This window comes from Exophiala oligosperma (assembly GCF_000835515.1).
Source record: "Exophiala oligosperma strain CBS 72588 unplaced genomic scaffold supercont1.6, whole genome shotgun sequence".
Classification (NCBI taxonomy): domain Eukaryota; kingdom Fungi; phylum Ascomycota; class Eurotiomycetes; order Chaetothyriales; family Herpotrichiellaceae; genus Exophiala; species Exophiala oligosperma.
In genome coordinates this window covers 1,852,825-1,873,035 of record NW_015622823.1, presented here as the reverse complement: position 1 = coordinate 1,873,035, position 20,211 = coordinate 1,852,825, and the positions used below count along the sequence as shown (strand labels likewise).

General features: G+C 51.6%; 7 protein-coding genes across 7 annotated transcripts; 4 read left to right on the top strand and 3 right to left on the bottom strand.

Annotated features, from left to right (window-relative positions):
* The first annotated feature begins 99 nt into the window (after positions 1 to 99).
* On the top strand, positions 100 to 1,641 carry PV06_07096 (uncharacterized protein). The gene is made up of 2 exons (XM_016408283.1): positions 100 to 389; positions 562 to 1,641. Exons 1-2 carry the CDS (start codon positions 195 to 197, stop codon positions 1,204 to 1,206), a joined length of 840 nt encoding a protein of 279 aa, XP_016261763.1. The 5' UTR covers positions 100 to 194; the 3' UTR covers positions 1,207 to 1,641.
* On the bottom strand, positions 1,351 to 2,466 carry PV06_07095 (uncharacterized protein). The gene has a single exon (XM_016408282.1). It carries the CDS (start codon positions 2,389 to 2,391, stop codon positions 1,543 to 1,545), a length of 849 nt encoding a protein of 282 aa, XP_016261762.1. The 5' UTR covers positions 2,392 to 2,466; the 3' UTR covers positions 1,351 to 1,542.
* Positions 2,467 to 3,658: 1,192 nt separating this feature from the next.
* Positions 3,659 to 8,638, top strand: PV06_07094 (chaperone DnaK). Its single transcript, XM_016408281.1, has 2 exons — positions 3,659 to 4,184; positions 4,261 to 8,638. The coding sequence occupies exons 1-2, from the start codon at positions 3,835 to 3,837 to the stop codon at positions 5,948 to 5,950; spliced, it is 2,040 nt and encodes a 679-aa protein (XP_016261761.1). The 5' UTR covers positions 3,659 to 3,834; the 3' UTR covers positions 5,951 to 8,638.
* On the bottom strand, positions 6,347 to 8,862 carry PV06_07093 (uncharacterized protein). Its single transcript, XM_016408280.1, has 2 exons — positions 8,574 to 8,862; positions 6,347 to 8,517 (listed from the first exon to the last, which is right to left on the bottom strand). The coding sequence occupies exon 2, from the start codon at positions 8,414 to 8,416 to the stop codon at positions 6,521 to 6,523; it is 1,896 nt and encodes a 631-aa protein (XP_016261760.1). The 5' UTR covers positions 8,417 to 8,517; positions 8,574 to 8,862; the 3' UTR covers positions 6,347 to 6,520.
* Positions 8,779 to 10,955, top strand: PV06_07092 (uncharacterized protein). Its single transcript, XM_016408279.1, has 2 exons — positions 8,779 to 9,818; positions 9,866 to 10,955. The coding sequence occupies exons 1-2, from the start codon at positions 9,630 to 9,632 to the stop codon at positions 10,673 to 10,675; spliced, it is 999 nt and encodes a 332-aa protein (XP_016261759.1). The 5' UTR covers positions 8,779 to 9,629; the 3' UTR covers positions 10,676 to 10,955.
* On the bottom strand, positions 10,664 to 12,380 carry PV06_07091 (uncharacterized protein). Its single transcript, XM_016408278.1, has 3 exons — positions 12,288 to 12,380; positions 11,606 to 12,222; positions 10,664 to 11,546 (listed from the first exon to the last, which is right to left on the bottom strand). The coding sequence occupies exons 1-3, from the start codon at positions 12,334 to 12,336 to the stop codon at positions 10,710 to 10,712; spliced, it is 1,503 nt and encodes a 500-aa protein (XP_016261758.1). The 5' UTR covers positions 12,337 to 12,380; the 3' UTR covers positions 10,664 to 10,709.
* A 1,512-nt stretch (positions 12,381 to 13,892) lies between these two features.
* Positions 13,893 to 14,678, top strand: PV06_07090 (uncharacterized protein; the record flags this gene model as incomplete). The annotated part of the gene is made up of 1 exon (XM_016408277.1): positions 13,893 to 14,678. The coding sequence occupies one exon, from the start codon at positions 13,893 to 13,895 to the stop codon at positions 14,676 to 14,678; it is 786 nt and encodes a 261-aa protein (XP_016261757.1).
* Between the last annotated feature and the right edge of the window lie 5,533 nt (positions 14,679 to 20,211).

Here is a 20,211-nt window from a genome sequence, read left to right as displayed (position 1 = left end):
GGTAGCTTGTACGTGCTGTACTCGTATTCCTCTATCCCTGCAGTATTAATCTGACCCCCCCACACCAGGCTGCGGCGTAGATCGTCCCATGCTGTTCTCCCCTCTCTAAATGACAACAACCGCACCAACAACACAAGATTCACCCACCCATTCATTCAGTCATTCAGTTGTGCTTACCAGGTGGCCCAGAAACCATGGGCTCAACCGTCGATATCGCCTCGTCGTTCATCGAGGGTGCGCCTCCCTCCGAGCTCGCCGATGTTGTCAAGGACATCAAGGCACTCACCTCGGACGATGAGCCAGACCTGATTGCCAAACTGAAACCCGCATTTCAAAAATACAATGAAGAACAGCTGGTCGCTGTCAAGTTGCCTGGAGCGAGTGACTATGTATGTGTTTCAATCCAACCCTCCTCCCGTCTCTTTGATACGCTGTCCCGTCTCGGCGCGCATGATTACAATCAGCTTGGGGGAGATACAAGTGCAGGTGGCACATATATGAATCACCATTCCAGGACTAGTTGCTGCTGTTGCTGACGACAATTTGATGCCGACTTTTCAGGTCTTGGTGTCCAGCTACAACAAAATCTCCTCCAGTCCTCCACGATACTACGACTCGGCTTCCTCTACGTCCTTTGAATTTGACCACACGACCGCCAAAGCCAGCTCCCCTCAGTCCTACACGCACGAGACCCAGCATTCCACCTTGGTGCAGTCCATCCTCAAGTCCCTCTCGGCACACTTCTCCGAGCACTACCCGCCCACGTCGTCCGCCGCGTTCACCGCCTGCGCCACGCCGGACGACAGTCAGATTGCGGTCCTGATATCCAGCACGAAATCCAGCCCCAAGAACTTCATCAGCGGCCAGTGGCGGAGTCGGTTCCTCTTCGACCCGGCCTCCTCTTCGCTGAGCGGCAGCATACGGGTCAATGTGCACTACTACGAGGACGGCAACGTGGCGCTCACGACGAAAAAGGAGATTGACGGTGTCGATGTGGGCGGGAGTGACGGCGGCAGTGTCGTGAGGAAGATCGCCGCCATCGAGAAACAGTACCAAGAGGAAGTGAACAGGACGATCGTGGGGATGAACGAGAGCAGCTTTAAAAACTTGAGACGGCAATTGCCCGTGACGAGGCAAAAGGTCGAATGGGAAAAGATCCGTGGTTATGGCCTCGGTAGTGATTTGAGAGGGGAGGCGAAGCGGTGAAAGATCTACTTGATGGAGTTTCTTGAAGAACACATGCAGAGGGTCCTGGACGAGTACCCTTCGGCAAGAACGAAGAGATGGAGGTGCTACGATTCTGGGAGAATGGGAATACACATCTCGTCGGAAGGAAATACCATCGAATTGCTTACAAATGCCTGAACATATGTTGCAGTCTCTCTGGGCTGGGATATCAGCGCGGAAACTATTTGACGAGCGAAATGTTAGGAAAGACAAGGTATGGTCAGAGTCCTTGGGGTCTTTGTATGGAGCACATCTCAGCCAGGCATAAGCTTGCGTAACCAGATGCTCGTTTGGTAAGTAGCCAATTGGTACGAATTACGGCAGTCTCTTTCCTTCTCTCGTTGCCTTGGCCACCTCACTCTGCGTCGTGTCCTCCGCATACCGTTTATAGGCATCAATATACTGTTCCCTGTCGCTCAAGGTGTCCAGCACGCTCTCTCGTTCCTGTACAGCCTTTGCCCAGGTCCTCCACCGTGTCCAGATAGCTTCATCCTCCCCACCCTGTCCTTCTTCTGGGATACCGACGCCTCCCTCCTTGTATACGTCGAATAAGAACAACCTGCACAGCCAAGGCGCGAGCATGATGTCGACCATGCTAAATTGTTGTCCCAGGAAGAAGGGTCCAGACGAAGAACACTCTTTGACAAACGTCTTGATCCCATTCAGGAATTCCTGTCGCGCTTCGTCAAGCGTATATGGTTTCTTGTCCGTGTGTTGCATGAACTTGTAAAAGGCCGGGACGATCTTGGAACCGATATGGTCGATCCAGATTCTACATCGGGCGCGCTCGTATGCGTCTCGAGGGAGTAACGAGGGTCCGTTGGTCTCGGAAGAGTTGTACACTTCGTCCAGATATTCGCAGATCACTACGCTCTCGTAGAGTGGTTTTTGATGCTGGCCCCCAGTTTTCTCGACGGGGACGGCGAGCGTGGGGACCAGCCCGCGTGGGTTCAATGCAAGGAACTGAGGTTCCTTTTTGTACGGATTGATTTCGAAGTATTGGTGCGCGATGCGCTTCTCGTGCAACGTGATCCACGACCGTTGCACAAAGGGGCAGAACCAGCCGCCGTACAGGATCAGAGGGTGCGGCGAGGAGTGGGAGGCGGCGAATTTGGCGGCGCGCCCGGACGTGTGAGGGTGGAGGGATGTGTCTATGGTCGACATTCTGAAGGAGATTATATGAAATGAGGTGAACAGAGTTAAAAGGCCACAACAGGACCTTTTTTCATTTTGTACGCGATATTACTATGGAGGGAGGCAGGACGCAGTATGACGTTGAGGCTGCGATTCCCCGCAAAAGTGCGTCGCGATACACGCGATATACCTCCGTACAGAGTGCATCAGTAAACAACCAGGTAACTCCGTGGGTAGTCGCAACCACCATTACATTCACATGCAATGAGATAGAGCACCCAGTTGAGTCGGCTTGCATCTCTACATTACCTCAGGCTTGGACACAATGCAGGTCTCACTAGAGAGCATCATAAATGACGACCGTTGGGTCTACAATGTACGACTTGTGGTGCACACGGCGGGACCCGCGGGCCCATCAATGAATCACTGGTCCATCTATCTTCTCCTCGTCAACGGCGGTTCAGTCAGGCTGAACATGGCGGCTTACCCACACCCTGACTACACTGATGGCGTCGTAGAGTGGACGATGCACTCATACGTTATGCCGCGCTCTGCGATCACGTACTAGGATTACTCGATCAGGGGACACCTTCGAGTGTTGGACATTGCACAACAACTTTATTCCTCGTTGAGACATCGATATCTTCTGACCCCCGAGGGATTTGGGTGCCGGTATTGGGTGTGAGTTTGTCTGTCCTTTCTCATCCTCTCACTGCTCGGAAGGCTACGGGTTACTGACTTGAAATATCAAAAAAAAAACAGATGGGTTATGATCAGTGATTGGGCCTTCAACCACTGGATCCAAGGCGATGCCGATATCGAGCTTTGGCCAGACCTCCAATACAGCTACTATGTGGGATTTCCACCAACACTGTTACCGATGATAGAGGGGACGTTCTATTGCTCAAGAGAAGGGTGTTTCTGATAGGAAGAGAAAGACGATGTTCCGGATAGAATACTCTGATTCAGCTCGACACCACCGTATACTGTTCAGAGACCATTGGTATTGGTGAGGCTGAAGGAGAGTATCCACGCAAGGCTGCATCATCATGTGGCTTTAAGATGAGGAGTTTTTGGGTGGCGCACGGATAGTTTCAGGCATGACTGAGGCAGAAAAAAGGGGAACGAGAATGCTTCAAGGAATGGAAAGTGAAGGTAATAGCTGGCTTGATGCTGGAATAATCTGGTATTGTGTAGAAAGGAGAGCAAAGGCCAGGCTGTTCAGAAAGGGGCTTCTTGGCATTGAAAGAAGCAGCCAAAGGATTCTCTCCGTAATAATCGGTCTCCATACTGAGTGGCGGCATCACGCTGAAAGGCCAAAAAGGACAGCGTATCGATAACTCGCGCTGCGCCGCCCCAAATAAATATTTCTGTCCATTTGAATCATCCATCATCCTCCCTCCTCGACATCACCACCTTTTTTCTACTTCTTACCACCCTCTACTTTCCTTTGCAAACAAGAGCCTGCCCAATATGGCTCGACGTGGCTCAGGATCCTCTTCCGCTTTCCAGTGGACAACCATATTCTACCTCCTCCTCATTTTCATTTGTCCTTTAGCTTTGATCGGTTCAGTACACGCCCAGGATCAGACTCCCTTGAACGACTCGGACGCCAACTATGGCACCGTCATCGGTATCGATCTGGGTACCACCTACTCCTGCGTCGGTGTGATGCAGCACGGAAAAGTCGAAATCATTGTAAACGACCAAGGAAACCGAATCACTCCCTCATACGTCGCCTTTACCGATGAAGAGCGGTTAGTAGGAGACGCGGCGAAGAACCAATACGCCGCCAACCCTACGAGAACAGTCTTTGACATCAAGTGAGTCCCCAACCGACTGATCTGCTTCGTTTTGCCAAATATTTCGAGACTTTCTGACTAACACTTTTTTCGCCAGACGTTTAATCGGCCGCAAGTTCCAAGACAAGGATGTCCAACGAGACGCGAAGCACTTCCCCTTCAAGGTCGTCAACAAGGATGACAAGCCCATGGTCACCGTCGAGGTCGCCGGCAGCCCGAAGACCTTCACCCCCGAGGAAATTTCCGCCATGGTTTTGGGCAAGATGAAGGAAGTCGCCGAAGCATACTTGGGAAAGAAAGTTACCCACGCCGTCGTCACGGTGCCGGCGTACTTCAACGACAATCAGAGACAAGCCACCAAGGACGCCGGTACGATCGCTGGTCTGACGGTTCTCCGTGTGGTCAACGAACCTACAGCTGCCGCCATTGCCTACGGCCTTGACAAGAAGGGAAAGGAGAGCCAGATCATCGTCTACGATCTTGGTGGTGGTACTTTCGATGTCTCTCTTCTCTCCATCGAAGACGGCGTTTTCGAGGTCTTGGCCACTGCCGGAGATACACATCTCGGTGGTGAAGATTTTGATCAGAGAGTCATTGACTATTTCGTCAAACTCTACAATAAAAAGAACGACGTCGACATCCGGAAGGACCTCAAGACAATGGGTAAGCTGAAGCGCGAGGTCGAAAGAGCCAAGCGAACCCTGTCTTCTCAAATGTCCACCCGCATCGAAATTGAGGCCTTCCACAACGGAAACGACTTCTCCGAGACCTTGACTCGGGCCAAATTCGAAGAACTCAACATGGATTTGTTCAAGAAGACTCTGAAGCCAGTTGAGCAGGTCTTGAAGGATGCCAAGGTCAAGAAGGGCGAGATTGACGACATCGTCCTGATTGGCGGTTCTACTCGTATCCCCAAGGTTCAGTCCATGATCGAGGAATACTTTGGTGGCAAGAAGGCCAGCAAGGGTATCAACCCTGACGAAGCTGTCGCCTACGGTGCCGCTGTCCAGGGTGGTGTCCTCTCCGGTGAAGCCGGCACTGACGACATCGTTCTCATGGATGTCAACCCGTTGACTCTTGGTATTGAGACCACCGGCGGTGTCATGACCAAATTGATTCCTCGCAACACCGTCGTCCCTACCAAGAAATCTCAGATCTTCAGTACGGCTGCCGACAACCAACCGGTTGTCCTGATCCAGGTGTTCGAAGGTGAACGATCTCTCACCAAGGACAACAACCTTTTGGGCAAATTCGAACTCACAGGTATCCCCCCGGCTCCTCGTGGTGTACCGCAGATTGAAGTGTCTTTCGAGCTGGACGCAAACGGAATCCTCAAGGTCTCGGCCGGCGACAAGGGTACGGGCAAGTCGGAGTCCATCACCATCACGAACGACAAGGGACGTCTGTCACAGGAAGAAATTGACCGAATGGTTCAAGAGGCCGAGCAATTCGCCGAAGAGGACAAGCTGGTCCGGGAGAAGATCGAGGCTCGCAACAAGCTCGAGAACTACGCGGTCTCACTGAAGAACCAAGCCAACGACGACGAAGGTCTCGGCGGCAAGATCGACGACGACGAAAAGGAGACACTCTTGGAGGCGGTCAAGGAGACGCAAGAGTGGCTGAGCGAGAACGCCGAGACGGCCGAGAAGGACGACTTTGACGAGCAATATGAAAAGCTGTCCCAGGTCGCGTACCCAATCTCGAGCAAGTTGTACGGCAGCGGCGGCGCAGGAGGAATGCCAGACTATGGAGATGATGACGATGATATGGGCCATGATGAATTGTGAGCTCTCGCTCTCTCTTTTGGGGAATCTTCGTCTTAGGCTGGGTCTGGCATGATTTCTTTTTTTTTATTATCGCGGAAAAGAGATACCTTGAAAAGACAAATTTGTAGCAGCATTTTAGAGATACGGGGGCGGCAAGGCGTTTCTTCTTTTCTTGTTTTGTTTGTCATGCCTAATGTGATTTTTTACAATCGTCTTTGCTTTTGCCCTGGCCCCGTCGTATTCGAAACCCCCTTTGGGTGGGCAAAGGACTTGGGATGCCATCTAGATACCACTACGGAGTGACACAAAAAATGGCAGGTGTCTGATTTTGCTTCTCTCGCTGTCTCGGATTTCGTTCTTGACCTACGGAAAATGTCTCGATTGTTATTTGGTCTGTACTGTATGGGAAGTACTCTGATCAGGTCCAAAAGACGGGGAGAGACGTTTCTGGACTCAAAAAAGTTGGGTACGTGAGAATTAACACGTTTATTGTGTTGAGTGTTTCAACTTTCTGGATGTTTATACATATACATATTGTATACAAACAACAGCATCCCTTTTGGTACACGAAACACCGGACATGGCTACGACTCAGTAATCGAAATTTTGAAAGACAAAAGATTTGTCCGGCATCCAACCCTGGACGACCTTTCTCATGGCCGGGGCGGTACAAATGTACCAGTCGTCCACGCCGCCGGCGGCACGTCTCAAATCTTCCCGACCGAGTCTCCTCTTGTGGACGGTGACGCCGGTCGCGACGAGTTTGTCCGTCGTCCCCGCCGGGTCCGTTTCCGCCTCCGAGGTACCCGTCACGAACAACTCCATCGCGCCGCTCAGCCGCGGGTACGTCTGTAGAATGTCCAGTGCCAGGTTCACATCTTTGAGGCCGAGGCTCCACCACACCTCGAGCCGCGAAGACGCGATGATCTCTTCAGTAATGTCCCCCATCTGGCCCAGAAGTGGAGTGATGCCTATCCCTGCCGCGACGAAGCCGACGCGACGCTTTTTTTGGTCACCATCGTCTCCCCAGTCGAATACAAAATCCCCGCCGAACCCACGGACGCCGGCTTCACACGTGCCCGGGCGTTGGTGTTCGAGCCACTTCGTCACGCTTCCCACCGAGCGAGCCGTGATTTCGAATTCCTCCCCGTGGGCACCCAGGGTGCCGGGGACGCTGGAGACGGTGAACGTGCGGATGAAGTCGTCGTTCAGACTCGTCGGGTCGTCGTCGCGCATGTGGCTGTAACCCATGTCCAGTTCGGACGAGAGGTCCAGCGTGACGTACTGTCCCGGCTTCCACGGCCCGAAAACGCCAGGGTCGTCCAGGGCGAAACGGTAGCGAGTGATGGTGGGTGTGAGACGGGTCTTGGCCACGAGGGAGGCGTTCGCCGGCGGGGAAGATCCCGCCTCGACGTTCGTGGTAGGGTCGTTGTGCTCGGACAACAAGTACCGCACGCGCGGATTGTAGGGTGACAGGCCCTGAGTGGCGTCGTTGGAGGGTGTGCCTCGGAAGGAAAGGCCGGTCTGGACAAGCCTTGCGGCCGTGACGTTCAGACGCACGGCGAGCGTCGACTTGGCCAGAACGTTGGACGCCTCGGCGCCGACGAGAGTGGTTGTTTCGCCTGTGACGTAGAGTACGTCGCCCGTCGAGAAGTCGGGGAAGACCAGACCCGCGCGAGGCGTGGTTTCGAGATTGCCGAGCGTCTGGTAGAGGTTGTTGCCTGAGTATTCGGGCCAGATGATGGAGCTGGGAGAGGAGGGGGACGAGGGTTGCTCGACTCGCACAAATCCAGGTGGGCCGCCACGGTGGTTGCAGTCCATGTCTTCGTGTTCGTGCGAGGTGGCGAGGAAGAAGAGATCGGATTTTGCGATGATGGCGAGGGCGGCGTCGGTGAGATGGGCAGATGTAGATAGCAGTTTCGGCGTCGGGGTCGCGGATGTGATGATTTTCTTGTTGAGGTATTTCGGGCAGTTGGCCAGTGCCATGGTGATTTTGGTCACCAGTTGGGCCTCTCCTGCTTTGCCGGTTGAAGGGTCCTGGACGGAGTCGTCTGGAGAGGTAGAAGTATTGAGCGCACCGGCTATTAGGTGGCCTGCTAGCTTGACACGGCCTCGTTCTTCAAGATTAATGGTCATCGCACTGATGAGACGACTGGTACCTTCCTCCCGCAGAACTTCGCCGTCGGATTTGCCTTGGTATAGGGCCTGGACGACGGGGTCGAACGATGCATCAACGGCTGTGCGGATGCCTAGGATACTTTGACCGATTGCTTGTGCGATGGGCGGCTCGCCCGTTCCCCAGATGGTACACCATGGGTTGTCGTCACTGTCAAGGGTGCCCACCGCCAGGAGTGGGTAGCGGGCAACTTGGTTTGCCGCACGGGGGTAGAGAAATGGAGATGTCGGGTTGTCATTATATTCGACTCCTGTCCGTTTGTGAATGGCCTTTTCACCCTCGTGCCAGTCAGAGGGCTGGAAGAAGGCCATCGTTTTGCGAAGTCCCTCGATGGCCTTGAGTTTCTGACTTGGCCGAGATGAGGAGCGTGCCGGTCGCTGAGCGCGACGGTGCTTCCTTTCCGCGACGAATTCTACCATTTTATTTTCAATTCGAGATGTTGGGATCATAGAATAAACAAGAGCTTACCTCTGATCAAGTTCTCGAGTTCGACTTGTGCCGCCGTAGGAATATATATACACCGTCGTCAGAAAAGAATCGTCATAACTGAGGTATATTGCTTCAAGCCTGATCACCAGAACAGTCGATCATCACCAGAGAAGTCGAGTGACAAACCCCGAGAACTAATACCCGCCATTTGAGTCGATAGTGAAAGCAAAGACCGGGGGGATGTCGAACGTTGTCCCGTGTCAGCATCTCTGAAAAGCGGCAACTCCAACTCTGGGCGTTCTACCAAATGTTTGAAGCGGCAAGGAACGAGTGCTTCGTCTGGCAGGTTTTGGTTTCCTGATGCAGACACACCATGGCGGATAGACTTCTGTTTGCGGAAGGTCATAGAAGACGAAATACTCCGCAGTGCATCGGCCGATGATCTAAGCAATGATCCCACGGCGCACTCCGTACTCGGTAGACTCTGGGCGATTCCAGTTACATGGGGAAGGGTGAATGGGATTCAGCAGACCCCGAAGAGCCATCGTCATGAGTCGCAAGCAGAGTGGTGTGTAATATGCCCACAGATGGCACAGAGGACATTATGTTCGTCCCTCTGGACTTAACATTGTTATAAGTCCATCATGATCGGACGTTGATAATGATTGTGGTAGCCTCGAGTGAGAAGTCTTCAGCCTCGTCGGCTAGAAGATTGCCCGGCGTCCTTACCTACAGCAGGCACTTTTAGGGATTATCGAAGGGACTCGATCCATGCTCAGGGTATGAACATATAAAGCAGCATTTCCCTTTCACCGCACTCGGGATGCATGTGAAGTGGCCAAGTCAAGCTCGGCTCCTGATTCGGAATACATGCCGACGCTCGCCGTTGAGGCTGTCGCACTACCTGGTAATCTTTTGGCCGACGACTAGCCCACGAGGCTCTCGAGGCTGTTCGTCGCAACAACATAGAAATTGATGCTTTGACTCATGTGAAACAAATCACCAACATCGCTAACAAGATCCGAATAACCTGAACATACTGACAACTTGTACTGCAGCCGAAAAGGATCAGATATATCATATCGGGCCGATATCATGATAGCAACGAAACCTCGGATACTCTTCTTCAATCCAGTAAGACACGCGGTAGCCGCATATGAGGCGTTGTGTCGGGTCGCACAATGTGAAGTGGTGACTAGTAAGTCGCGGAAGGAATTCTTTGGGGATGTTCGCAACAAATATCACAATGTGGAAGCGATTTATAGGACTTCTGCAAGCGGTGCGGTGAGTAGGATTTGCCCTCGTCGTTGAATCATTCTAACCCAGAGAAGGTCGCCGGGAATTTCGACAAGGAGTTCATTGATCAACTCCCACCAACGTTAAAGTTCATCTGCCACAATGGAGCAGGATATGATCAAATTGATGTGGATGCATGTGCAATACGGAACATCACCGTCACCTATGCACCTGACCCTGTGACCAATGCTACTGCAGACCTCGCCATATTCTTGCTCCTTGGAGCACTGAGACAATTAAACCCGGCCATCAATAGCATTCACAAGGGTAACTTCAAAAGGGGAGTTGACTTTGGACATGACCCTCAGGGGAAGACATTGGGTATCCTTGGAATGGGCCGTGTCGGCAAGGCAGTCGTGCAAAGGGCTCGACCTTTCGGCATGAATGCAATTTACCACAATCGGAGAGAACTTCCAACTGATCAGGCTGATGGAGCAATATACGTCTCCTTCGACCAGTTGCTGTCCGACAGCGACGTTATTTCCGTCCACGTGCCACTGACCAAAGGTACAACACATCTTATCGGCAAAGAGCAGATCGCAAAGATGAGACCTGGTGTTGTCATTGTCAACACCGCTCGAGGTGCAATTATCGACGAGGCCGCTATGGCGGAAGCGCTGGACGCCGGAAAGGTTGCAGCAGTTGGTCTGGATGTGTACGAAAGGGAGCCCCAAGTCGATGAAAGACTGTTGAAGAATGAGCGTGCTCTGCTGATTCCACATCTCGGCACACATACAACAGAGACCTTGGCCAAAATGGAGACGCTGGCGATGGAGAACGCCCGTCGTGGTGTTCTAGGGGAAGAGCTTTTGACCATAGTCCCAGAGCAACTGCCACCAAGATAGATTCGCACATCGCAGAATGTTGCTTAGATCAGAGTCACAGAATGCCTCTTTTCTGCCAGACTTCCTCTAGCTCAACGAGGAATGAAAGTTCCTCTCCGGAATATATCGCCTGGTATCTGTGTTGCAGGTCTTGTCGTATCACAGCGACATCTTCGGGTGAATCGACAGCATAGCCAAAAACAAGAGCCGGCCACGAGCCGAGATAGCACTTTGACCAGTCTTCTTTGATCCGAGGGCATTGCATTATCTGCAGTGCCCTGCTCAACTGCCACGACTTTCCGGAGGGTGTCAGATGATGGTTTATAGGGTCAGAGACTGCAGTAGACTTGGAAACCCAGTCTAGAAGAAGGGATACCGAAAGTATGTGCAAGCTAGTAGAATGCTCATAGAACGACCGAGTTTCTTGTATATGAATTCCTGTCCCATCAGCTTCGCTACCCTCGTCGACGCAGCAACCTTCCTCAGGGAGTGATGTTTCCCATTGTTCCATCTCTTCGTGCAGTCGATGTAGTACACGATCTTCCGGCCGAGACGGAGTCTTGCACAGTTGAACTACTTCGATGATAAGTTTCTGGAGTCCCAAGGGGAAACCAATCACTGGGCTGTTATCTGCAGGCGAAGCATCGGGAAATGTCAACGACCGCAAAAGTTTCTCTGCTTTTGTTGCGAAGTCCAGGTCAGGCTCAAAGTCGATCACGAATGGATGTCGAACAGTCTGACGGAACATTTGGTAGAGGACAGACTCCCAGAGAATGCGGTGGATTGGTCGTGCCAGTGGAGATGATTTTGAGTTGCGGCAGCGAAGATTGATTAGCTGGATGGCGCCGTTCACATGTTTCGGGATATCCTTGTATGTGCCCTTGTCGAAAACCTGATGATCAAGTCATTAACCCCACAACTTCTTACAGATTCAACCTGGATTACACTCACCCCATGAATGTAGAGAAAGTTGATAGTCGTCATTATAGCATCATTGTAATGATCACGGCTCCAATCGATATTGCTGAGCGCTCGATTGATCCGAGACATTGCGCGAGAGTAATATGCAAAACCGGCTTGATGTAGTTGCACATTTCCAGTTGCAACGTGGAGTCGCGCAGCGCCACAGGCCACACTAATATCTTTCAGGCCGTCAAATTCAAGCAACATATGGACTATTTCCGGGATGTATGACGAATGGAATCCAGAATGTGCAGAAGACAAGAGCGACAACGGTAGAAAGTCTAGGAAGAAATTCCGCATGCAATCAACCTCGAGATCCGATTTGAATTTGATCGAATTAAACAGATCCGTGTTGATACTAAGCTCGCGGCAAAGAGTGGACGCCGGTTGTCTGGTCTTTGACAACGGATTTGTTGCTGACAGTGGCGCCTCATGAGAAGAGGTAGTACCTGGAGTGCTCGGTGGCGACGCTGATACTCTCAATGCCCGTGTGTACCGACGGTCTCGGAGCTCTTCTTTGCCCGGCCACGAACAAATTCTGTTAGATTTGATACATTTCTGGCAACGAGGTCTTTCTTCACCACATTTCTTGCGTCTACCCCTGCCTTTGACCCTGTTTAGCACGCAGTGATACGACCAGCACTTTTGTTCAATTGGTGACGCGACTTACATGTCAAGCAGCCTGTCTTGGTACGCAACATAGCGCTATGCCCGGCCATGGCGATACCAAAGCAAAGGCTGGGAATAAGTAGACAGTCTTCAGCCTCAACATGCCGAGCCACGGACCTACGGCGATCTATCAGGCCGAGTTATTCTTAATGGGCATTGATAGGAATGCATCTGTTGATGATATGTGTAGGCGGAGTAGTCCCAAAAGCTCCCTCTGTTTAATTTGATGTCAACTTCTAGCAAGAGCTATTGGAGGCGAGCATCACGTGCGGCTTGGCGTTTCTTGTTTCCTGGAGGCATCGAAGGATTCATCAAGGATTTCAAGGCTTTGTTACTCAGTATCCTGAATGACATGAAAGACAAAAAAAAGAAAGAAGGCAAAGCAAAAAAGAATGAGAGGAGTGGGATTCGAACCCACGCGGGCAATAAATCCCATGAGAAGGCACAAGACCAGATAGACTGAATGTTCAGTCCAAGTATTTCACTTGAGTCCCACGCCATAACCAACTAGGTAAAGATGTTAGAGGATGAAATGATTGAAAGTTGATTAGATAGTTACATACCTCGGCCATCCTCCCAAAATTCAAGGTGGAATTTGATGGAAATTTTCCCTATTTTAAATTATGACTTCAATTTCTTGGCAGGGCGACGATTCCGCCTGAAGTACTCTGTTTTGGCTTTCGGTAGACGAAGAGTGGGGACAGCTCCTCTTTCTCTTTTCCGGACCACACTTACTCCGTACACCGTTGCTTTTAAGGAGAGAAGTCAACGCTTTAAAGACTTCTGGTCTCCTCCCTCGTCGTTCTGTCTGGCGCATATTGAGACTCAATTTTGCTGTTACGTCGGGAGTGATGTCTAACATGGTACAAGTCAACGACCCAGCGCCTTTGAAGGACTCACGGGATGTTTGCACAATGGAGGATGCTGTAGACAATTGGGGGACAGGGTCGTTGACATTCCAAGTCGTCATGTATACACATCTCAAACTGCAAACGCGGATTCTCTGTTTGTTTGAGTGTTTTCCTGTTGCATAACTGAGCACAATATCGTCGGAGATCCTATCCTATGCGCCAGTTGTCTCTCTTTTGAGGCGTTTTTGAATGCGACATTTTTCGACATTTCGAAGCTGGAGTCTACCTGAAATAAATGGCACATGAATGAATGGACAAAAGAAGAGAGAATATGGGTGAGTGCTTTGGTATGAATTGAGGGAGTCGCGACAGTGACCATCAACCTCAAACACAATGCATCAGGCTGACCAGGATCGAGGAGTAAATCAAGGCTGGTAGCACTCGTATAGCTGCATGTGACAGATTTTTGGCGTCAAGCCACCGATCTCGTATGATCGAAGTCACCGCCAATCTGACATCCATTTATCTGGGACCCGGGACACCCTTGCACCCCCTGCCCGTCCTTATTACCCTCTCATGCTCTCGCCCCTCGTCGGGCCCTACCTCTCAGGCTCTCACTCACTCTGCCATTCTCTCTGTAGTCAAACATAATGATCCCAGGGAAACGATCCACTCTTCAACCAGTTCTCCACACCTTCTTGGTGACTTGATACTCATGGACGATGGAGACTGAGGATATAGACTTTCAGAATTCCATGTCACCAGGAAGATGCCTTGGTACTGGACCATTCGACCATGTCTTCGCCATTGACGACGACAACATCTTAAAAGTTATCCTGGAGATGGAGGAGACAGAATACCATACTGAAGAGGCCCGTGAGAGGCTTCAGCTCGAAAGGACCATCTACGAAAGACTCGGAAAACATGACCGAATCTGCGAGTTCAGGTACGCCTTCGAGGGTGGACACGTCGTGGAGAGGCTGAAGATCAACCTGAGCGGACGGCTGTTCATGTTTGCCAGTGTGGGAAAACCGCCTCCTTTGAAGCAGACACTGAAGTGGTCGATCCAAGCTGCTGAAGCATGTGCCTACATCCACGGAAAGGGTGTCATCAAGTCCAACCTGAGCACCCGAAATCTCTTCATGGACAAGAACGAAAACATCAAGCTCCATGACTTCACCAGCTCGTCCATCGATGGCTCTGTCCCTCGGGAAAGGTCCGATAAGGGGTTTGGGCGCCCCGGCACCGATGCCACCAAGCCAGATATACAAGACAATCTATTTGCTCTAGGAGGCATCATGTACCAAATCAGCACGGGCAACGAACCTTCCTGGAACAGTACCCACTCGGCTGCCCACCACTTTCGGGAGTTGTCCAGGGTTGCCATCGCCTCTGTCATCACCAAGTGCTGGCTTGGACAGTACCATTCAGCCGCAGAAGTTGTGAAGGAATTGAGGGAAATATACGCCAAAGAGATCGGCTCGCCCATGCCGACTGAACGATCTTACGTTACAGGTACCGGTACCCCTCCAACCGGCTGATTAGCATCATCATCATCATCATCATCATCATCACAAGGAGGATTTCTGATGTTTATAAGCGCGGTGGAAGCGTCTGGTTTTGAAATGATATACCGGTAAAATTCATCAAATCGGCACTTTGCTTTGATGCTGCATTATGACAGTATTTTTTGGAGCGGTCTGAAACTGCAGTCGGAGAGGGCGGGACTTTTGTCAAATTGAAGGAGGAAAACTAAGGGAGACAGCACTCTCCCAAAGTGACTTTGCCGTGACCCGCTTTGGTTTCCACATATGCCATATAAAATCCGATCTGACCCAGACCCGAGATGTTCGGGAACTGAGGCTGAGGGGGCGTGGGAGATAGATGGATGAATGAATGGTGGGCTCATGCTAAGGGTAACATGCAGTCTAGGAGTTCCCACCGTTGGGTTGTGACACATGTTCATGCGAAAACGAATGGGAAGCTGGAAGCAAGGTCATGGATTTGGTGTTGATGCCATTAATGACGAAACTGCTGGTCGAGCACCACATTTCCCGGGAGAAGAAATGCATGCATGAAGGTGGACGATTTTGGAGCTGGCAACTCGATGCACGCTGCAAGCTACCCTATTTTCTTCATAGTCGATGCCGCCAGTACGGAGTAGTGTCCAAGGATTTGGTGATCCAAGTTTCATTTGTGTACCCTGTCACATCCTTTCCAACCCCCTCAAGCACTGTCCCCTGTTGAGGCCCAACACCAACCGTTTTTGTCGAATCGTGACGTCTCAACCTCGAACATCCCTTACTCCGTACTCCGGACACCATCACATCCCAAGATCAAGTTGGCCGGATCTGGGAAGAAAGTGGTGTCAGTAAGAAGCTGGAACAGGTGAACCTGGGTAGTGGTGGGCTCTAGGCCTTTCTCGCTCACAGTGTGCCTCGTAGACTGATAGGACCGGCATGGCGATGGTGGATGGGACTCGACGGCATGGACGGCTCCCATCCGGAGTCCGAAGCCAACAAAAGGGAGTCCTACTAATAATAAAATCTAGTCACATTGGGCTTGGGGACTCGGGTGGGCGGCAGCGTACAGTTCCAACACGACAACGAGCAGGGAAAATAGCCCCTGGACGAAATAGGAGTCCTCTGTAGAAAGAGAACAGAAAATAGACCTCGTACCAATACAGACTCTCGGTTTTGTTTAGTATAGAGTAACATCAGATTTTGAGTGTGTTTACGACAAGCTCAACCGCAGCCATGAGCTCTTCATCTTGCTCTGATCTAGCGACAAGCTGCACATGACAAGGAGCACCATCCACAGCTTGAGCATCATCTAAGGAGGAATAAGTAAGCTCGAAAGTGTATTGGGTTTAGCAACCCCAAGGGTAGTAACTCACATTCGGGCACGTTTGGGTCAGGCTTGTCGAGGGTTTGATCGGCCTTTAGATACGGAATGACACATGCAGGATACTGCACAAACCGAGTATCAGTAAACCAATCCCAGCCTGACTAGAAGAAGCAAAACAACTTACCGCGACAAGATTCCACATCACAGTGTACGGAGGGTACTTGAACGTGTCGTGAGGTACCGCGGTCTTGTGAGCCCCGGGGGCCAGCACGACATCCAGCTTATTCTCCATAAAGACCTTGAGCCAGTCCCGGCGGAACTCAGACATCTTGATGTTCATCTTGAAAAGTTCGTCCAAGGTCTTGTCTTTACGACCTTCTGGTGGCGGCGTGTACATGTCGGCGACAGATGTGACCAGCGGCTCCCCCGACGCCAGTATGTGTTTGAAGCCAGTGCACTCATTGTCAATGTCAAACATGCTAAATGACAGCTCCGTCGCTTCCTTGAACGAAGGGAACTTTTCAAGCATGACGATCTTGTGGCCGGCGTGTTTGAGCTTGTCTGACGCTGACTTCATCGCCCGTAACATGGGAGGCGTGATCTGCCAGGTGGGACATTCCAAGACAACACCGATCGTGAGAGACTTGACCTTTGGGACTGGGTGCCAGGGCATCGCCAGTGCCGTATAGTCAAAGTCCCATGGCTTTGACTGAATGACGGTCTCCATGAAGAGCCGCAGGTCGCGAGGGCTTTGTGCCAGCGGTCCGGCGACGGGTATGATGCCTGTGAGACCATCTGCTGCTGGACTTACTTGTCCTCCAAAAGGAATTCGATTCACTGATGGCTTGAAGCCGTAGGTCCCACAACAGATAGCAGGAATTCGGATTGATCCCGCGATATCAGTACCAACACCCAAGAGTGACCCGCGCATTGCCACAAGTGCCCCTTCTCCGCCACTGCTACCACCGGCATTCAGCTTGAGTTTGTGCGGATTCTGCCGAGGGTCAACTGTCTGATCTGGGGATTCTTTGAGAACCAACACCTACGAGCGTTCGTCCGAAGACATTATTCTCCGAGTCCGCTGTCTACAAAACCAGTGTCAGTCAGGATACTGAATGGTGTTTCGTGTCTAGGTGTGACGACGTTCATCTAGAAGAGAACCCTCTTCTTCGTGAGGAGGCCCCGGTTCGTGAAACAGGTCTACTCTGTGTGTCCACTCACCATCAACGTCTGAGGAATGTTGGTCTTTACGTACAAGACTGCACCATTCGCCAAAAGAATGTCCACGAGGGGTGAATTGGTATCCGCCGCCGGCCGCTCGATGAAAGACACATAACCGATTGTTGCATGGATGCCTTCGAGGTTGAACGAGTCCTACGGAGAGTAAGTCGGCTGTTGATGGCATTCTTCCCGTGAAGGTCGAGTACTTTTAGAGATATGGGCATGCCGTGAAGCGGACCCACTGGCTTTTCCTCCTTTGCCAAGTACTCATCAAGATATTTTGCTCTCTCCAGAGCTTTATCAAAGAACATTTCAGTCAAACAATTTGTCTGCGAAGCTGATTTAGCGGAGTTTCATGTCTCTCGCGGTGATTCCACGGACCACTTGATGCGCTACAGCAGCTCTTTTGCAGAATGCGAGCGTTACTTCGAAGGCAGACAGTTCCGTAGCAGCCATCTTTGCAATCAAGTCGACGGCATCATACTTTTCTGTGATCTCGAGTTCTTTCGAGGTCAACAGACCACATTTGGAAGGTACGTCCAGAACACTAATGTCAGCATCGGGGCTGACGGAGTCCAATATGGCTTGAGGAAGACGCCATTCTTGAGGCAGCTGTTTGGCCACGTCGGCACGCTTCTTCGCGACGAGCTCTTTCCAGTCCCGTACCATAGTGTCGAATATGTCTACAAAAGATGGGAGCAGAACTCTTCCTCGTCACGGGCGCAAGTTCTAGACTTTATATCGGATCAACTCCACCTCCACCCTGGGACGAGAAACGCCATGCCTTATGGTGTGGGTTTTGGAATTGTCAGCTTCCTCTTGTCAATGTCCTGAATAGTGTCGTCTGGGCGTCACTGCTGTCGCTTAATTTGGCGGATATGAGTACTCCGTACCTCGCGTCTTATCCTCGCAGTCCATGTCCACGAATCATTCATGGTTATCGGAATCGTTCCGTCGAATTCCTCCACCATTGCCTCGGCTAGCTGTAGCCTAGAGAGAAGGAAAGGCCCCATTGCAAACGGAATTGCGCGACGTACAATCAAGCCTGTGCAGTGGCTGCAAAGTCCCACAGCACGATAGTCAACTGGCGAATGAGACACTGTAACGCCGTGAAGCTCCTGGGATCAACGGGAAAGGAGCCACTAGGCCGGGTTAACTCTCTTACCATTTCCAGCGATCTTCGAGTCAGTTACTTTATCTCACGCGTGGTACGAGGGCAATGAGGTCCTTTTCAGTATTAGGGTTTGCGTCACGTCCAGCAGGCTTTGAGAATACCGCCCGGACAGACCGGCTTGAGGCCGGGGGGTCGGCCCAGATGCTTATCTCCTCTCAAGCTTCCCCGACCATGCCATACCATACTCGTACCATGCATGCTATGCTATCTCGCACTATCGTGACCGTTGGGTGGCGACGGCTACACAGATTCGGAGACGCGATGGCCGGCATGCAAGCCCCCTGCTGCGGTCATCTGCGCTCCTTTGTGAAGACATGTTAAATAGACTGGCAAGTTCCTCTTTGACCATCGTCGTTTCCTTCCTCGAGAGCGATTGAGCATCCGCCCCGTACTCGCACTGCTCGTCACCATGACGGCTCATAATCTTCCAGTGGACTCGGTCCCGGGTACTGTGCACCTCGTGGATTTGGAACATACTATGCACACACGCCACGCGGGTGGCACGGGAGATGTTGTTCTCGTCCCTACCCCCTCAGATGACCCGGACGATCCCCTCAACTGGTCCCCGAGGCGAAAGCTCCTTTCGACAATATCTGTGAACGTGTACGTGCCTGATCCATCCATGAGGTTTACTTATTAGCTGAGTGTGTGTCGCTGACATGTGTGTAACAGCTACACTCTGTTCGTGGGCATCTCGGGCTCGGTGGTCTATTCGGTCATTGTCCCTCTGTCCAAAGCTTCTGGAGTATCCATCAGCACCCTCAATCAAGGCACAGGTGAGGAAGCACAGACGGAACACAGCCGGCGGTCTGCTAGAGATGCTAACGCGACCATCTATCAGGTTACTTGTTTCTACTCTGTGGATGGGGATTGCTGTTCTGGCAGCCATTCGCCCTGCGCTATGGCAAGAGACTGACATACCTCATCTCTATCACCGGTTGTATTGGATGTTCTATGTGGGGGTGAGTCCACAGTTCGCGGTTCCCATGATTTCTTGTCCTTGGTCTACCGACGGAAAGAATCAGATGCTGATATGACGAACCACCTAAAGACCATACGCTCGAAGCAACGGCGCCTGGATCGCCAAGAATATCGTCAATGGTTTCTTTGCTGCTCCTATCGAAGCACTGCCCGAGATATCAGTTACGGATGTGGTATGTACACGCACACTCCACCAGTCATCCGTGGCCTTCGCCATCTAAGCATCCTGCCGAGGTGGCCTTTGTGCTAACCACATAAATAGTACTTTACTCATGAACGAGGAACATACATGGGTATCTACGCGCTCTTCCTCGCCGGCAGCAACTACTTTGCTCCAGTCATCTGCGGCTTCATCGCAGACGGCATGGACTGGAAATGGGTCTTTTACTTCCCCGCCATCTTCCTCGCGTGCGCATTGGTCTTTTGCTTCTTCTTCATGGAGGAGACCAACTATCGCCGCTCGACCGTCGGTATCGTGGAGGAGTTGGGCTCCAGTGGCACTCAGACACCTGTGCTCACTGACCCCAAGGACGAAAAGACCGTGGTCGATGGTAAGAACGACGCCACATCGACTGGCGACGCCGACGTGGCTAGCGTCGAAAAGGGGACGTTCAGGCACGGAAGAAGTCATAAGACGTTTATGCAGAAGTTGTCCCTCTGGCAGACATCGCCTGGACAGGATATGTTGGGCCGCGCCATCCAGTCATTGAAATACCTCAGTTGGCCGGTCATTTTTTATGCGGGATTCAGCTATGGAAGTTACTTGATCTGGTTCAACGTACTCAACGCTACAGCAAGCTTGATCCTTTCCGCACCCCCTTACAACTTCCGAGCGTCCATGGTCGGCTTGA

Excerpts from the sequence above, each read along its gene's own strand:
- PV06_07096 (XM_016408283.1), top strand. The coding sequence starts at position 195 with ATGGGCTCAACCGTCGATATCGCCTCGTCGTTCATCGAGGGTGCGCCT. Across the intron at positions 390-561 it reads TGCCTGGAGCGAGTGACTAT|GTCTTGGTGTCCAGCTACAA; the intron begins GTATGTGTTTCA and ends CCGACTTTTCAG.
- PV06_07095 (XM_016408282.1), bottom strand. The coding sequence starts at position 2,391 with ATGTCGACCATAGACACATCCCTCCACCCTCACACGTCCGGGCGCGCC.
- PV06_07094 (XM_016408281.1), top strand. The coding sequence starts at position 3,835 with ATGGCTCGACGTGGCTCAGGATCCTCTTCCGCTTTCCAGTGGACAACC. Across the intron at positions 4,185-4,260 it reads AGAACAGTCTTTGACATCAA|ACGTTTAATCGGCCGCAAGT; the intron begins GTGAGTCCCCAA and ends TTTTTTCGCCAG.
- PV06_07093 (XM_016408280.1), bottom strand. The coding sequence starts at position 8,416 with ATGGCCTTCTTCCAGCCCTCTGACTGGCACGAGGGTGAAAAGGCCATT.
- PV06_07092 (XM_016408279.1), top strand. The coding sequence starts at position 9,630 with ATGATAGCAACGAAACCTCGGATACTCTTCTTCAATCCAGTAAGACAC. Across the intron at positions 9,819-9,865 it reads GGACTTCTGCAAGCGGTGCG|GTCGCCGGGAATTTCGACAA; the intron begins GTGAGTAGGATT and ends AACCCAGAGAAG.
- PV06_07091 (XM_016408278.1), bottom strand. The coding sequence starts at position 12,336 with ATGGCCGGGCATAGCGCTATGTTGCGTACCAAGACAGGCTGCTTGACA. Across the intron at positions 12,223-12,287 it reads CAAGACAGGCTGCTTGACAT|GCAGGGGTAGACGCAAGAAA; the intron begins GTAAGTCGCGTC and ends ACAGGGTCAAAG. Across the intron at positions 11,547-11,605 it reads ACTTTCTCTACATTCATGGG|GTTTTCGACAAGGGCACATA; the intron begins GTGAGTGTAATC and ends CTTGATCATCAG.